Source organism: Tripterygium wilfordii, chromosome 2 (assembly GCF_013401445.1).
Source record: "Tripterygium wilfordii isolate XIE 37 chromosome 2, ASM1340144v1, whole genome shotgun sequence".
Taxonomy (NCBI): Eukaryota; Viridiplantae; Streptophyta; class Magnoliopsida; order Celastrales; family Celastraceae; genus Tripterygium; species Tripterygium wilfordii.
In genome coordinates, this window is record NC_052233.1 from 6,668,707 (window position 1) to 6,687,104 (window position 18,398).

General features: G+C 37.6%; 3 protein-coding genes and 1 pseudogene across 4 annotated transcripts; all 4 read left to right on the forward strand.

Annotated features, from left to right (window-relative positions):
* The first annotated feature begins 2,507 nt into the window (after positions 1-2,507).
* LOC119980961 (E3 ubiquitin-protein ligase AIRP2-like) lies at positions 2,508-10,415 on the forward strand. Of its 2 annotated transcripts, XM_038823883.1 has the most exons (6): positions 2,508-2,787; positions 3,458-3,561; positions 3,806-3,956; positions 4,148-4,214; positions 4,319-4,553; positions 9,992-10,415. In XM_038823883.1, exons 2-6 carry the CDS (start codon positions 3,545-3,547, stop codon positions 10,200-10,202), a joined length of 681 nt encoding a protein of 226 aa, XP_038679811.1. In that variant the 5' UTR covers positions 2,508-2,787; positions 3,458-3,544; the 3' UTR covers positions 10,203-10,415. The 2 variants fall into 2 exon arrangements, with proteins under 2 accessions (XP_038679811.1, XP_038679803.1); XM_038823875.1 differs by lacking the exon at positions 3,458-3,561 and having other exon boundaries at positions 2,513-2,787.
* Positions 10,416-11,259: 844 nt separating this feature from the next.
* On the forward strand, positions 11,260-13,556 carry LOC120008709 (annotated as a pseudogene).
* Positions 13,557-13,816: 260 nt separating this feature from the next.
* Positions 13,817-15,087, forward strand: LOC120008714 (receptor kinase-like protein Xa21). Its single transcript, XM_038859098.1, has 2 exons — positions 13,817-14,502; positions 14,624-15,087. The coding sequence occupies exons 1-2, from the start codon at positions 14,281-14,283 to the stop codon at positions 14,741-14,743; spliced, it is 342 nt and encodes a 113-aa protein (XP_038715026.1). The 5' UTR covers positions 13,817-14,280; the 3' UTR covers positions 14,744-15,087.
* Positions 15,088-15,686: 599 nt separating this feature from the next.
* Positions 15,687-17,335, forward strand: LOC119981757 (UDP-glycosyltransferase 71K1-like). Its single transcript, XM_038824877.1, has one exon. It carries the CDS (start codon positions 15,795-15,797, stop codon positions 17,205-17,207), a length of 1,413 nt encoding a protein of 470 aa, XP_038680805.1. The 5' UTR covers positions 15,687-15,794; the 3' UTR covers positions 17,208-17,335.
* Positions 17,336-18,398: the final 1,063 nt, after the last annotated feature.

Genomic DNA, 18,398 nt, shown 5'->3' on the forward strand with positions numbered 1-18,398 from the left:
GCGTGGTTTTTTATAGAGATCTCGAGTTCGAGCTTTCCCCATCCCCTTTTCTTGTATTCAAAAAAAAAAACATAAAGTCATCGAATAAGGCACACAAGGGAAAAATCATATTCAAAAGGAGAGGGTCTTAGCCCAATTCAATTGTGATAGTTTGTTTACTGTTATCTGCTTTAGTTGCCATTAAAAAAGGTAAAAAATTATTAAAGTAAGCCGCTATTTTACCATAAATTTGGACTCAATGCGCACACATTTTTAAAAAATATTTAAATTTACAAAATTATTCTTATATGAAATTATCTTAAAATCTATTTTCTTTTTGCATACATTTTTTTTTCTCAATACAATACAATTAAATTAACCTTTGTAACTCTAATCCTTTAAATTAAAATTTTATAATCATCATCTCCTCTCATTGCCTCCTATATTCTCTTATGCTCCGTTTGGAACTTCGTATAGGATAGTATAATTTTCCTATCCAATGAATAATTTAATCCTTATATAAGTTGACGTATAATTTAATCCTATCCGGTATTTGAAAATAATATGATATTAGGCTTGTATAGTATAAGATTTGTGGTAATATATCTGATTACCCCCAATTAAAATGAGATTGAGGATTTTTTTATCATTTGATATGTTATTTATTATACTAAACGCTCCGTATAAAATAAAAACGAGTTTGAGGTGTTTTAATATTATACGACCGGCATCGTATAAGAACCACTTTTGTATAAAGTTATACTATCTCGAATATTTTAAAAATCATCCAAACACCCGATAAGTTCATTACAGGATAATTTTATATTATACGAAGTTTTATATGTTCATTCAAACGGAGCCTTAGTCTCCCATCTTCTCCTAATACCATATATTCATGGATAATAAGAAAAATATTATGCAATAGAGTTTAATATTTTTGCTTAGTTGTGATCTATTGCTCACTCTTTAGCTCGTATGGCTAAGAATGGGAGTAGGAAAACTAGGGCTGTTAAAAAATGCCGAGAAAACCAAACTGATCAACCAAACAGATTGAATGGGCCGGTTGCTTACTAGTCAAAAAGAAATAGTGGTCGATTGCTTACCTATGAAGAAGACCGACCGAACAAAAACCCAATCGACAAAGAAATTTAAATACTATAATAACATATACACACACACACACAGAGTTGTACACTAATAAGCATAGTTTTTAAAATTGTACCGTACATCAAACTATCTAGGCTGAAGGTTCACGGTTTTCGAGGTTCAACCGGTACGATGAAGGTTGAACCTCTAATTTATAATACACATTAAATTAATAAATATTGATATATAATATATAGTATATAGTATCTAATATATAGTATAGAGTAAGTATGGACTATAAATGATAGATATAATATGATATATTTACCACAATTGAAATTCCAAATAGGATTCTCAAACTCTAATAATTATCGATCAAGGAGAATATTTAATTCAAAAGTTATTATTTGAAATTTGAACTTATTTTGAGTTAATAAAAATAAGAAAAATAAATCGTGAAAATTGAATTGCGAAAGTGTCGAAAATTGAAAAGAATTTTGTTATATATGCATAATCATTTGGACCAAAGTTGTATTTTTCATACTAAATAAAACCTATCGGTTTTTTAAGGTATGAACGGTTTACGGTATGATACGGTTTTGATGGTATATCGACGATTTACACGATTTGAATGCTTAAATTATATTTTAGATGTATCATACCGTTGAATCTCACCGTTTGCGGTTCAACCGATTGAACCGGCGATACAGGTTTAAAAACTATATAAGTAATAATACTTATAAAGTTATAAAGTTATATTACTATTAATAGTATAATAGAATATGGGTTTAAAAACTATGAACTTTTTACGTTCACAAGCTTTTGAGGATGATCTTTGGTGATGGAGGGAGGAGAATTATTTTTGGGTTCCTATCGGTGATGATTGAGAGAAAGTGAGGTTGTTTGCAAAATCGATTTTCATGGAAACAGAATCCAAAACAGTCGGTTGTTAACCCTAAGGAAATGTTGATCGATAATTTCGACCCGGGTGTTTCAACAACTAATAACCAACCATATTGATCGATTGACAATCCTAAAGAAGATCATTTGGCGATTTGAGTATTCGATGGAAATTGAGTTTCTTAGTATGAGGGATCGTCTCCAGAATTTGTAATCTTCTTTTTTAGTGAAAGTTTTCTTCTAAAAGAACAAAAAAAAAAGAACAAAAATGGAAGCCGCCGGTTTATAAAACAAGGGGCAGGTTTTGGTTTTCTTTCAACAAATGAAAGCTTCCACGTCATCAATATGTACGCTAACAACATTTCTCACTTTCGAGTTTTGAGTTTTGACCTTAATGGTAATACGTGGCTCATTCTTAGTGGCTAAGAACACATAATTAAAAGTGGGATTAACATCAGATTCTCTGCACCGATCGATGAAGGTTAAATAAACTTTTGAGAACCGAGGGTATATTAGTAATATAGAAGCTGCTTCTTCCAGAGTTCTTTCCTTTTAAAGAGCGAGCTTAGAACTGCTAGAGGGGCGATTAGTTGGTTCTGGTTTTTGTCTATTAGAGGAAAGTTTTCCCGGAAGTCACGAGATTTACTGTAATACCACTAGGATTTCTAGGGGTTTTTCTCTCTTTGGGAACCGTATTTATTCCTTTATTTTCTGTTTGTTTGATGGGAGTTGTTTTCGCGGAAAATACCCTGCCATGGGAAAGTCTTCTTTCAAGGATTCTCTCAAAGCGCTCGAAGCCGATATCCAGCATGCCAACACACTGTAACTCTCTTTTCTCTTGTATTCTATTCTTTTGCTCAATGATTTTTAGATTTTCTTAATTTTTTTTTATGTCAAGTTGATAACTATTTACGCATCCTTGACTTCGAATTCGGATTGCTTAGGAACGACGAGATTATTTTTCTAAAGTTTTAATCGGTTTATTCATTGCTATAATAAGAAACCTTAATTTACTATAATCATATTGAAATTCCTGTATTTAATTGACCGTACGTACCATGATTACGGTGTGATATTCTTTGTTAAATTGTGGATTTAGACCATATCAATCTTGCTATGGTCTGAAGCAGTTTTTGCATTCATCGTTGAATACATATCTCGTGCAATAAAGTATAATGCGAAGGGTGATGAGTGTAGGAATTGATTTTGGTGCCTCCTTACTCAAACCGGGTTTGCGTCAATTACTTAGATAAATACACTAGGAATTAGCAGACGAAGCTGGAAATTTTCAGTGATACAAGTTCATCTCAAAACATTTAATTCAATCTCTTTACAAGTGAGGTGTGTGTATAGTTATGGAGTGAATACTGGGTAGCTGTCACAGAAAAAGAAGAAGAAGATGTCTTTAATAATGGAATCAATTAAAGAAGTTGTCAAACTAACTGTCTCTCGATCCTGATTCTTATTTTTTTCTTTCAAATCCATCTCAAAGTTATAATGGAAGGCATAGATACGAATTTCAAGCTTGAAGGCCTCATAGTATTGGTGTGGCATTGCTCCATACTAGCAGTGTATTGCAATGCGTGAACGTGTAAGGTAGATTCTTCTTTCTTATCAGTGAAGGCATAAGTTCTAATCATTGAGATGATCTACCCCGTTTTGATTCACTTCTTTAGCAATGCTTAAAAAGATTTTCTATGATAAGTTGGTGGGGGATCATGGGAGTGCATGGTGTTCTGTCCTTTGAATGAATGTTGTTTTGTTTACATTGGTTTTATGCTTGTTACTGCACAAATTACATTCTGGGATTTATTTGTATTGATTAACTATGTAAATGCAGAGCTTTGGGATATACTAGGGAGAAGGATGGAGCACGCCTGCAGATGAGGCTATCTTACAGTCCAGCAGCCAACATTTTTCTTTTTCTTGTTCAGTGGACTGATTGCCACCTTGCTGGCGCCCTTGGCCTGCTTAGGATTCTTATTTATATGGTATATTTCCCTCCAAAGTACTCTTATCTGTTTAATTTATTGTCTCCATCAGATATTTTCAAACTTTAGGATTGTATTTTCTTAGTTTTAATCTTCTCGCCAACCTCTTGGTATTGATTTTTTTTAATGCTTCAGCAATATGGTTAGTTTACTTTCATTCCGTTGTTATCATAATGTGGTGATTTATGTAGTCGTATGCTGATGGCAAGACCACCATGTCCATCTATGAGAAGAAAGCAAGCATTAAAGAATTTTATGGTGAGCGTGGCTTCAGAGGTTTTTTTGCCTTTCCCCAAAATTGAATTTATGAGCAAATGCTGTAATGCAATTTAGTTTTCTCAAGCTAGGGTTCTTATAAGCAGGGGTTATATTTCCTTCATTGTTGCAACTTCAAAGAGGCATTACAGATGTGGAGGAAAGGAAACAGAAAAGGATATGTAGGATGAGGTACCGCAAAAATGATGAGAAGGACAGGGGTAAACTCTCTGACATTGACATGGAAAGAGAAGAGGAATGTGGGATTTGCATGGAGATGAACAGCATGGTTGTGTTACCTAATTGCATCCATTCATTGTGCCTGGAGTGCTATCAAGATTGGTAAGTTTTCTGCTATATTTCTTCAACACACAAGCTTTGTTCGCTGCACTAGTATGCCTTCCTCTGTCACTAATACCACAAAATGAAAGTGATATTTACGTGCTTATTATCTTATAACGATGATAAAAGTTTCTGGGCTTTAATTCTTCTTTCTTGGTAATTCTGTACTTTCTAATAGGGTTCTTGGTGTCATTTAAATTTCAGCTGAAATTAAAGTTTGACATGTGAAGAGTTGAAACCATCTACTTTACTGTCGAATGCTTAACTGATTGTTCTGCTTGTTAATAACGGATGAAATTTTTTCATAGGTGTAGATTTATACATGTGAATAACATCTTGGAAAATACACAAAGCTCAAATTGATTTGCAACATTTCTAGTAAAAAAAAGGGAAAAAAAAAAAACTCTTCATTGATCTTGACCTCTCTTCATTGATCTTGCTTCCCATAAAGGACTTGTCATGTTTATATGTTGGAAGACAGCTTTCCTACTATTAGCTATTTATTGGATGTCATTAGTCAAAGGCTGAAATATTTTATCCTCTTCAGCCCGTTTTAGCAAGACAGCAGAATCAGTAGTATGTGGACGATAAACAGACAACTCATTCCACATACTTTTCATGCTACCAAGAAATTGAATAAATGGTTTACCTTCCTGTTGAAGACATGCAATGTCTCTTTTGAGTTGAAAAACTCGTGCCGCGTTATTTTGATTTCCATACATCTCTTTAACAGCATCCCATAAATCTGCAGAAGATTCATAATAACTGAAAATTTCAGCAACATGTAATTCCATAGAATTAAGTAGCCATGTCTGCACCATCTTATCTTGGGCAATCCAAGATTTATACTGAGAAGAATTGACATCAGGAACAACAGTACTTTTGTCAATAAACTCAAGCTTTGATCTTCCACCAAGAGCTAACTGCACAGATCTTGACCAAGGAAGATAATTGAACTCATTCAACAAAACCGAACATAATCGTTGGTTTGTATGAACATCAAAAGTATTTGAAGGTAGAGAGGCCGAGGGACTGCCTGAGTCGGACATGATTGGAGTGATTTCGGCCATTTAGAAAACAAAACGAAGAATAAAAAAGACCTCCTCTGATACCATGAAGAAAAGGAAGATATGGAAGAATAAGTGTTTTTGTATTCTTAACATTTATGGAATTACAACCCTAGTATATATAGTAACAAGATCATATGCATCTCCGCACTTCTAGCTATGTTACTGACTAATGATATGTGAACACAATTAATGACTAATGAACACATTCAAAGTTGGCAGCCATCAAGGTTGAAGGTTGGCAGCCATCAAAGTTGACTAATGACTAATGAACACATTCAAAGTTGGCAGCCATCAAGGTTGAAGGTTGGCAGCCATCAAAAGCTGAAATATTTTATCCTCTTCAGCCCGTTTTAGCAAGACAGCAGAATCAGTAGTATGTGGACGATAAACAGACAACTCATTCCACATACTTTTCATGCTACCAAGAAATTGAATAAATGGTTTACCTTCCTGTTGAAGACATGCAATGTCTCTTTTGAGTTGAAAAACTCGTGCCGCGTTATTTTGATTTCCATACATCTCTTTAACAGCATCCCATAAATCTGCAGAAGATTCATAATAACTGAAAATTTCAGCAACATGTAATTCCATAGAATTAAGTAGCCATGTCTGCACCATCTTATCTTGGGCCATCCAAGATTTATACTGAGAAGAATTGACATCAGGAACAACAGTACTTTTGTCAATAAACTCAAGCTTTGATCTTCCACCAAGAGCTAACTGCACAGATCTTGACCAAGGAAGATAATTGAACTCATTCAACAAAACCGAACATAATCGTTGGTTTGTATGAACATCAAAAGTATTTGAAGGTAGAGAGGCCGAGGGACTGCCTGAGTCGGACATGATTGGAGTGATTTCGGCCATTTAGAAAACAAAACGAAGAATAAAAAAGACCTGCTCCGATACCATGAAGAAAAGGAAGATATGGAAGAATAAGTGTTTTTGTATTCTTAACATTTATGGAATTACAACCCTAGTATATATAGTAACAAGATCATATGCATCTCCGCACTTCTAGCTATGTTACTGACTAATGATATGTGAACACAATTAATGACTAATGAACACATTCAAAGTTGGCAGCCATCAAGGTTGAAGGTTGGCAGCCATCAAAGTTGACTAATGACTAATGAACACATTCAAAGTTGGCAGCCATCAAGGTTGAAGGTTGGCAGCCATCAAAGTTGACTAATGACGTTGTATCTCTTGAGATCAAAAAGTGAGGTTGCTAGTGTTTTTCAAGATTTTCATAGTCTGATCAACACTCAATTCTCTTCTAAAATTAAGATTCTTCGATCAGATAATGGCACAGAATATATGTCTCATATCATGACACAATACTTGAGCATGCATGGCATCATTCATCAAACTAGCTGTGTTGGTACTCCACAACAAAATGGTATTGCTGAAAGAAAAAATCGCGACTTGCTTGAGAAAACAAGATCTCTAATGTTTCAAATGAATGTTCCCAAACAATTTTGGTCCCAAGGTGTACTCACCGCTACTTATCTCATAAATCGCTTGCCTAGTAGAATTTTGAATTTCACTTCTCCATCTGAGTTGTTGACAGGAAAGCAGCCGAATTTATCTCATCTTAAAATCTTTGGGTGTACTTGTTATGTGCATATTCAAGCAATTCACCGTGACAAGTTAGATCCAAGGGCAGCAAAGTGTGTTTTCTTGGGATATTCATCTACAAAGAAGGGATACAAGTGTTATGATCCCATCTCTAAAAAGCTCATTGTAACAAGGGATGTTAGGTTCGACGAAAACACTCCATATTATTCTCAGTCTCGTGGCAGTTCAAGTCAGGGGGAGTCAACTTTAATTCCACTACCAACTCTGGATATGTCTCATGATTGGTTATCTATTGTTCCACGGGTGGATTTTGTTGATCCACATGCAACATCTGACAGTGAACAAATATCCACTCCAACACCAGTCGTAGTAACTCCCACTGAGTCGGTTCTAGAGACTAATGTGGAAACTAATATGCAAAATTCTGATCTGTCTATTCGACGTAATCCTACTCGTGACCGACGACCACCATCAAAGCTTCAGGACTATGTGTCATACTCGGTAAGACACCCAGTCACTAATGTTCTTGGCTATCATAAACTGTCCTCTTCTCATGCAGCCTATCTTAGCAACATCCTTGACAAAACTGAACCTCAAAGCTTTTCTGAAGCTAATCAAAAAGAGGTTTGGCAAAAGGCTATGCAAGAGGAGCTTCAGGCTCTAGCTGATAATCATACTTGGAGTATTGTTCAACTTCCAAAGGATAAGAAAGCTGTCGGCAGTCGTTGGGTATACAAAACCAAATTCAAATCCGATGGTTCTATTGAAAGGCATAAGGCAATATTGGTTGCACAAGGCTTTACCCAAACTTATGGAGTCGACTACACGGAGACTTTTGCACCGGTGGCAAAAATGACAACTGTTCGTACTTTGCTATCGATTGCTATAAATCATGGCTGGTCTTTATCTCAAATGGACGTGAAAAACGCATTCTTACATGGCAATCTCCTCGAGGAAGTTTATATGAAACTACCGCCGGGTCACCCTCAAAGCAGTAATCCACAATTGGTTTGTAAGCTTCATAAATCCATCTATGGATTGAAACAGTCACCCCGTGCCTGGTATGCCAAGTTGAGTATGGTACTTGAGGAACTTGAGTTCAAAAGGAGTAACGCTGATCACTCTTTGTTTGTTCTCATCAAGAATGGGGTACGATTAGTAGTTTTAATTTATGTCGATGACCTTATTATTACTGGTGATAATATTGCAGCCATCTCCAATATTAAAAAAGTTCTTCATCAAAAGTTTGCCATTAAAGATCTTGGGGTCCTTAAATATTTTTTGGGAATCGAAATGGCTACATCTCACAAAGGTCTTGTTTTGAATCAAAGAAAGTATGTGTTAGATTTGTTGTGTGAAGTTGACATGCTCGATTGCAAGCCTGCAAATACACCGTTGGACAGTAAACTAAACTTGGCTGTAGATGGTGAATCTCTTCGGTCGCCTCAAATTTATCAAAGGTTGGTAGGTAAGCTTATTTACCTCACCATTACTCGACCCGATATTAGTCATGCAGTCAGTATTGTGAGTCAATTTATGCACTCTCCAACCATTGTTCATATGGGAATTGTTAAACGAATTCTAAGATATTTGAAGGGGTCTATTGGTCGTGGTCTACTTATGAAGAACAATGGTCATACACAAATAATCGGCTACACCGACGCTGATTGGGCCGGCAACTCTCTTGATCGTAAATCCACTACTGGCTATTGTATATTTGTTGGTGGCAATCTTGTTTCGTGGAAGAGTAAAAAACAGCTCGTGGTTGCTCGTTCTAGCACTGAAGCCGAATATCGTGCAATGGCTTCCACTGCTTCTGAACTTATCTGGCTAAAGGCATTGTTGGTCGATCTTGGTTTTCTTCATCCTCAACCAATGACTCTCTGCTGCGATAATCAAGCCGCCATGCATATTGCCTCCAATCCAGTATTTCATGAGAGAACCAAACATATTGAAGTCGATTGTCATTACGTCCGCGAAAAAGTTCAGTCTCAGTTAATTTCTACCAAATATACTCGAAGTCAAGACCAACTTGCGGACATGTTCACTAAGGCTCTTTCTTCAGCTCAATTTCATTCGTTACTTTCCAAGCTTGGATCAATCAATATCCTTGCTCCAGCTTGAGGGGGAGTATTGGATGTCATTAGTCAACTTTGATGGCTGCCAACCTTCAACCTTGATGGCTGCCAACTTTGAATGTGTTCATTAGTCATTAGTCAACTTTGATGGCTGCCAACCTTCAACCTTGATGGCTGCCAACTTTGAATGTGTTCATTAGTCATTAATTGTGTTCACATATCATTAGTCAGTAACATAGCTAGAAGTGCGGAGATGCATATGATCTTGTTACTATATATACTAGGGTTGTAATTCCATAAATGTTAAGAATACAAAAACACTTATTCTTCCATATCTTCCTTTTCTTCACTATTAGACTACTGTTCCTCATGAGTACTGTTTTGTTTGATGATCTGTACCGAACACAGGCATTTCCCATTGTACTATAGAATCAAGTCTTAGTAGGTGCTTCTTCTCCCCCTCCTGTATGTTTTCCTTTTTCGTCCCATCTTTTAAAAAATTCTCTGTGTGGAGAGTTTCAAGCAAAGAGATTTTTGAATTCATCTTATTCATATGGGAGAACAAATATTTTGTACATTGTAGATTGGGGATTAAGAGGGCGTCCAGTTTTCAAAAGATGTCCTTGTTTGGAATGAAATATTTATGGAATCTTCGTAAATAAGATCTTCTATTTTAAGCTGACAATTAATCATTTTTTGCTAACTACAGGCATGGAAGGTCCGAGTCATGTCCGTTCTGTCGGGATAGTCTCGAGAAGGTCAACTCAGGTGACCTTTGGATTTATACAAGTAAGTCTGAGATCCGTGATTTATCCTCGATTTTGAGAGAAGATCAAAGGAGGCTGTTTATGTACATTGATAAGTTGCCTCTCATTCTTCCAGATCCTGTATTGATTTCCTATAATAGTCATGTTAGGTGAGGGTTTATGCACATGATATAGCCTACGTAAACTCTGTATATGATAAGCGTGTTAGTACAGCTAAATTTAAATTGGGCAATGTTAGGGTGGTTATGCAGAACTATGGCATGTAATTTTGTTTGGGGATTTTCAATGAAATTTGATGTCCCCAAAAGATATATCAGAAAGTTTACTATAAAGAAGGTGACCCATATAGGCTACTACTCAAAATCATTCTCTGGTTGCTTGGGATAAAGAAATTATGGATATGATCTATATTTGCAGTTTTGCATTGCCTAAGCCTGTTGTAAAAGTCAAACCAACCAGGGATGTTCTTCTTCTGGGTGAGCAGTATAGGCGAAGAAAGGGGGCTCTATTGTCACACTAACCCAGCCCACAATGGCTAAAAGCTCCACGACCTGGGCCCCCAATGGATCCATCCCCGGCCCATAGGGCCTAGTGAAACCAATCTTCTTGGAGTCATAACTCATAAGCTTGAACAACAAATTCTTCTTGGGCAAACAACACCGTGAATATCGATCCCCGAGCACCACAACCACCATGCAAATGCAATTGGGCTGCAAAGAAGAAATAATAGGCATTTGCGTTAATAGGAACAATATGGGTCAGATGACATTCATGTATATGTCATCTCATAGAAGTAATAGGCATTTGCTTTAATAGGATTTGAGATGGTCACCGTCTCCAAAAGGAACATGGGTCAGATGATATTCATGTGTATGACTTGTTATAGCGGTCTCGAGTTCGAGTTTCCTCATTCCATTCCCCTGGTTCAAACAAAGAAAGGACAAATAGCCACGTACGCAACTATGAAGTTGACACACATGTTGATGGCAAGCAAGCTTTTTTGCCATCTCAAAATTGAGGCAGAAGATCAAAAGTAAACAACTACATATCGAACCCATGGGCTAGGGGATTCCATACTAGCCATGTAAGAAGAACATTTGAAGGTCCACGGGCAAAAAGGAATTAGCAATGCCGGCCCGGTCCGGCCCATCCGGCCTATCCGATTTTGAGCAAAAAGAAGAAACCGGGTTTTAGGGAGAGAAGAAATCGGGACATTTGGTATCCTGAAATCCCTGAGGAAGGCATGAATCCGCTAACTCTGGTGAAACGCATACAGAACATAAATTCGAGAGAGGCGACGCTTGGGATCTCAGAGCAAGCTTCATGGCATGCCAAGTACGAAGATTCCGCTTATGTCTTCGTCGGTGGGATCCCATTCGATCTCACCGAAGGTGATCTCCTCGCTGTTTTTGCTCAGTAAGTCTCGTACATCAATTGTCTCAATATATTTTGATAGTCTTTGACAAGGTTAGAGTTATGGTTCTCCGATCACTAATCTATACTTGTAAATCATATTTTTCCCCCCTAGATATGGGGAGATTGTTGATGTTAATCTTGTTAGAGACAAGGGAACTGGGAAATCAAAAGGCTTCTCGTTTATTGCGTATGAGGATCAGAGAAGTACAAATCTTGCTGTAGGTTGGTCCTCTCCCTCCCTTTTTATTTTAAGCAAATTGTTTTCCTCATTGATCCTTTATCAGATTCCTTATGGGTTTCAATTATGGTTTTCAAGCAGATAATTTGAATGGAGCACAAGTTCTGGGAAGAATTATAAGGGTTGATCATGTTAGTAACTACAAAAAGAAAGAAGAAGAAGATGAAGAGACGGAACGGCGGAAGAGGGAGGCCAGAGGGGTATGCCGTGCTTTTCAGAGAGGTGAATGTACCCGTGGGGCTGGATGCAAATTTTCCCATGACGAGCAGGTAATAATGAACATACCTTAAGGGAGATGGGTTTGAGTGCTTTTTAAGACGCAATGTATTTGTTTGAACGACTGCAACATCATGATTATTGCACTGATGGTTAAGTTGATATCAATGAATATTCTAAATGACTCTCTGCTGTTTTTTTTTTTTTTTAGAAGGAAAAAACTTTCATTAACCAACAGCACTATTACAATCAGAACAGAAAGGAAATCTGGACATTCACTAGAACATAAGTTGGGAACATCAGACATAAAAGCTTGCTTAGCTAGACAATCAGTAGCTTGATTAGCACACTTCTCTTAACATGACAGCACTTAACAAAGTTAAAAACAGGGAGCTCCTTCTTCGCTTGACTAATGCACAAACCAACCTCAGTGAGAGATACTGATTGAATCACCAAAACCAAGTCGCCTTCCAAAATGATAGAGCCATAGTGAAGAGTCTTAGCAAACTCCAGAGCTGCGTTTGCAGCCAGACATTCAGCAAATAGAGGATTCGAAGGGGCCACCAAAATTAACAAAATTAAGTAGAACTACATTAAGTTTTGATACAATGTAGTTCTCGAATTCAGTTCTCCTGAAGCTTTGTATTTTCCCATCCCTTTTTTCCCTGAGATTATATAATTCTCTTGTTGCCACACTCTTCTCCTTTTCACAAAGCTACTTGAAATCTGAAACATAATTGAGTTGATTACTTGATTCTTGAATTTTTTATGTGGAAATTGAGATGGTAAGAACTTAAATTGTAGAATATCTTATTATTCTTGAGGTGTTAGTTTATGCTTATTGTTCTTTCTATATCCAGAGAGCTGCAAACACTGGTTGGGGTTCTGAAGCTAAAAAGTGCAAGGTGGGGACATGAAAATTTCGGGGCTCTGAGGAGTGAGAAAAAGATGGAAGAAGGTTTTAGATCAGGTGATAAAGACTTGAATCTAGATTAAAGGGCCAGGAGAGGGCCTTAGAAAACTACCCTAGGGGGAGTGATAGGAGGGAAGAAACGCAATGAGGGAGGCGCAATTATGATGGCATTGAGCCCAAGTGGGGAGAAGATTTCGATAGGAGCAAAGATCATCAAAGGAGGGAGGAAAGAAGATTGAATCGCGATGATGGAGAATTTGAGCCAAAGTCCAGAGAAGATCGTTATAGGAGGGAAGAGAAGAGAAAGCATGATGATGATGGGTTTGAGCCAAGGAGAAGAGAAGTTGATAATAGAAGGGAAGATAAAAGATCAAGACGGCACAAGTCAGAATCCTATCTACGAGAAGACCGAGATAAAAGAGGAGGCAAATGGTCAGCTCACAATAGGGATTCATTATCCTCCCATGATTGTGGAGAGAAGAATACTGATCAGTGCTGATCTGATAGATGACAATTCTAGCGATATGCAGATTGACTTCATACTCTTTGAACCTTTCAGGTTTTCTGCACTTGTGTTGTAACTATGAGAATTAATTATCACAGCAGTGTTGCAGCATGGGGGGCACTGTATTATGTTCACTTGTATCATTACGGATGGATGTTTCAGAGTTGTTGATCCCCGTTTACTGAAGAAAATACTCGAGAGAGAGAGAGTTAATTCTAATTAGTGGTTAATTTCATTTCAGAATTAAAATCGGGCGCATAATGTAGAATCCATGCAACTGAATTGAAAGAAAATGCGTATACAGTCAGACTGTGAGCACCCCAGTTTGCTTCTTGAAGAATGTGTACTGCTTCACAATCTTTTGAACTTGGCAAGAGTTTCTCCGATCCTCCTCCAATCTATAGAGGTGGACACATTGTATATAGCATCACTCTTCCTCTCTTCATACACTTCATGCCATCGTGATCCTTCCTTCACCAAACAGACCAAAACTAAAAGAAATTTGATATTCAATTGCTCAATTATTCTAACTAGGTACTGGTCTACCGGACTAAATGTCCTCATCTTTCGCGAGACGACTTCAATCATCTTGAAGGAGAAGTGCCACTTGGTGGGGTCTTTAGCAACGTAAGTGCAGTTTTACTTATTGGAAACAGTAGGCTCTGTGGAGGCACTAGGAGTCTGATAGTCCTTTGTGGCTCCGATGGCAATTTGATCAACGCGTTTTTGCTTCAAGAGAAGCTCCGATCGAAGTTCACTATTTACCTAAGATAAGAAAGGAAATGACTCCATCTCGACTTCTTAAGTAACTTTGCATTAAACCGTCATCCGATTCGATTCAACCAAAAGGTTAATTCAGTCTGCCTGAGTACTGTGAAGCCCGAGGCCGAAACAAGTATCAAAGAACTCTTGATCTCGAGATTGCGATTCCTGTGATTGCTTCATGCTCAATACTTGCAGCATTGTTTTCTGTTTGTTTTTGCTTGGAAGAGAAAAAGTTGGAAAGAAAGCTTCTGCAACGCTTCTACAAATCGAAGAACATTTTCCAATGATTTCATATGCAGAATTAAGACATGCTACCAATGATATTTCACCATCTTATCTGATTGGTGAGGGAAGTTATGGCTCTGTAAATAAAGGAATTCTGGATGGTGAAGATGGAATGGTAAGTGGCACTGAAGGTGATTACCTAACTTTTTTTTCGTATCACCCCACTCTTTTTAAGTACCTAATAAGTCGCATGAACATGTTTGACACTCTTGTTCTTATTTCGATGTCAACTGCAGATCCAATCCAAGATGGGTTCTTGCAGTCTCTCCCTTGCATGGCCTTTTTCATCCAATTTTGAAGGAGAATTTTTCAGCAGTTGTGATGTTTTGGTGACTGAAGCTGCTTGGTTTGCTTGATCTAGGAGAGAGGAGGAAGAGATGGGTGAAGAAGACGGGGTATTATTGTCAGTTCATTTAAAATCAAGGATATTATTAGAAAATGGTGTCCAAATGGTTTGAAAATTGTTCAAATTAAGACCATTTGAAAAGGATCATATTATTGTCAAGATATTATCTCGGCTTTTGGGATCGAAAAACGTCGTTTGTTTGAGCTTCACAATACATTATTCAAGAACCATAAATTGTTGACAAATATTGTGTGCCAAAAGGGCACATTATGTCTTTAATTTTATATTAGACTGACGGTAATACCCCCTCAATTAGGGTACTTGCTCTAGTTATGTCAATATTTTAAATCTTAAGCTTCATATTTAAAACAAATATCTGACTTGTATTTTTATTTTATTAAATTAATGTTTATTATTATTATTTTATAAATAATTTCTTATCTATTTTAATTTGTTACGCAACGATGGATCGGCGCCTAGAATCCAAGGTTCTTAAAACCGGATCGGTCATCAAACCGGAAAAGTCTTCGGTTCACGGTTCAAAAGTTCAATCGGGGTTTAAACCGGGTTCGAATCGGTTTTAATGTAATGAATTATTTATATATATATTTATATTATATGCATATAATATGTAAGAAAACTTCATAAAAATACAATATATTCAAATAAAATACCATTTTAAACAAAGAAAATCTCATAACCTAGTGGTTAAAGTTTTTTTTTAATGAACAAAAGGTCATGAGTTCAAGCCTTACAAATAACAAAATTTCAAAAATATTTTATTAACTTTAATAAATGACCGAACCGGTCAAAACCGGCCCGATTCTGACCGGTTCAACCGAAAATATCCCGGTTCATCAATCATCGGTTCTGACATCTCAACCGGACGGGACAAGTGGCCGGTCACCGGTTGGACCGGCCGGTCCGGTCCGGTTTTCAAAACCTTGCTAGAATCCATCGGGACCACTGGGCATTATTGGGCTGTGATGTCATGTTATGTACAAAGACCACAGGAACTTCAGCCACTATGCTCCATCTCCACTGTGATACTAATCTGAAAGATGAAGTCTGAGCTCATTTTCGTGCCTGTCCCTGGGCCTACTCACCTGGTGTCCACCATTGAATTCGCAAAGCTTCTCCTAGATCGCGATGACCAAATATGCATAACCATCCTCTTAATGAAGGTCTCCCTTGAGGATATCAGCACATCACTCACCGACTCAAATCCTCGCATCCAACTCGTTAGGCTTCCTCAACTAGAACCTCCTCCAGCAGATCTTTTGAGAAAGTCCTTTGAAGCCTATTTTACGACCTTTGTAGAGAGTCACGTAGAACTTGTCCGGACCATCGTCTCAGAGATTGTTTCTTCCCGATCTGAGTCCGACTCTGTCCGAGTCGTTGGGTTGGTGGTCGATTTCTTCTGTGTGTCAATGATCGATGTCGCCAAAGAACTGGATCTTCCTTCTTATATTTTCTTGACCACAAATGCGGGATTCTTGAGTCTCATGCTGTATTTACCAACTCGTCACAGCGAGAACAGCTCCGAGTTTCATGACTCGGATCCGGAGTTACTGATCTCCGGGTTTGTCAACCCGGTTCCCCCGCGAGTTCTACTTGAAGCTGTGCACAACAAGGACGGTGGTTATGCTGCTTTCGTTAAGCTTGCTCAGAAGTTCAAGGAAGCCAAGGGTATAATAGTAAATACATTTACCGAGCTCGAGCCAACTATGCTCAACTCATTTTCCGCTAGTGGAACCGGAACCCCATCTGTCTACCCGGTCGGACCGATTGTTCAAACCAAGGGAATTCCTAACTCTGATTTGGATCGGGTTCAGTGTGAGAAGATGATGAAATGGCTCGATGGTCAGCCTGATTCTTCGGTAGTGTTCCTCTGTTTTGGTAGTATAGGTGGGTTTGGTGCACCCCAAGTGAAGGAATTGGCGCTTGGGCTTGAGAATAGTGGGCTCAGATTTTTATGGTCCTTGAGATTGCCTAGGCCCCTTAATGAAGAGCCAGGGTCAGGTCCTTACACCAAGCCGGAGGAGATGTTGCCGGATGGATTCTTGGACCGGATCGAAGGAAAAGGATTGATATTATCCGGTTGGGTTCCGCAGATGGCGGTCCTGAGCCACAAGGCAGTGGGTGGTTTCGTGTCCCATTGTGGGTGGAACTCAATTTCGGAGAGCTTGTGGTGTGGTGTACCTATAGCCACGTGGCCTCTATATGCAGAGCAAAAGCTTAATGCGTTTATAATGGTGAAAGAGTTGGGATTAGCAGTGGAGTTGAGGGGAAATCGTGATCTGGTGATGGCAGATGAGGTTGAGAGAGCCGTCAGATGCTTGATGGATGGTGATAACGAGGTGAGGGAAAAGGTGAGGAGAATGAGTGAGATGGCCAAGAATGCTGTGATGGAGGGTGGATCATCCTTCAATTCACTAGGACTACTAATTAAGGACATGACAAGCTGCGTTTAACAACACTAGGGTATGAATTCAATTGCTTCTGTAATATTTGTATGTGCTTCCCTTTTATTTATGTGAGAGAATTTGTATGTGTGCTTTTAGTCACAAATCTCCAATATTATAGCATCCTGATCTGAATCTGAATCTGATTCATCCCATTTAAAAAAAAAAATCATAAATCCATAATGTCCCGGCAAACGAATTCAACGAAGTATTTTTATTCAAACAAAAATCAAATTTAACATGAAAAATATATAACAATTCTACACCATCGATAAACTCAAAAACGTTCGATATTTCAATCGCTATAATCTATACATTGACTCTATGGATTTTCTGTATCTACTGTATATTAGTAATTCAATATGCAGCAATTTCTAATTCTTTATTTACTTGGGCTTCACGAAGATTAATTAAAAAGTTATGTAAGATCAAGTAAAAACTCGGCAAATCCGTTAACCGAAGGTCTTAGTAGAGACATAGTAAGGACAACAACAATAGGAATGGGGCTAAAACCTTTATGATTTGATCACCAGTGATGAAAACTCAGCCTTATTTAGTACATGACTAATTTCAAGGTTTAATGGGTAATAACAAGTTACTGTTATGTGATAGAAAAACACTGATAATGAGCCCAAGGAATCAGTGTTGGTTGCTACGATTAGGAGGATGGGTTTTATACTCTTAGTGAAGTTAACTTTAAAAGAGATGTCTTAAAACAGCGAGAGACATATTTAGAACTTCACCTATGTAAGGATGGGTTTTATACTCTTAGTGAAGTTAACTTTAAAAGAGATGTCTTAAAGCAGCAAGAGACATATTTAGAACTTCACCTATGTAAACATTAAAGTGGTGCCGCTTTTAATAAGAATTTAGGTTTATTCTTATAAATGTTTATGAAACCAGGATGAAGCACATGGCCAAAATAGTGCTACACATTTTAGGTTTCTCATCGAAAACAAAATAAACAAAATAGATTTATGTGTGTAATTTCTCCGGTTCTAAGATATATAAATACTGGTTTAAGCTAAGGCCACCTAGTATTTCGTTGGAGATTTGAGACATTAAACACTAACTTAAGGTTAAAATCGAGAGATACCTTGAGTTATGCATAAATCTATATGAAAAAAATTGACACACATGTATATCATCAAACTAGTGGGGGATTGTAGGATAGTTTGTTGATATTAATAGAGAGGATAA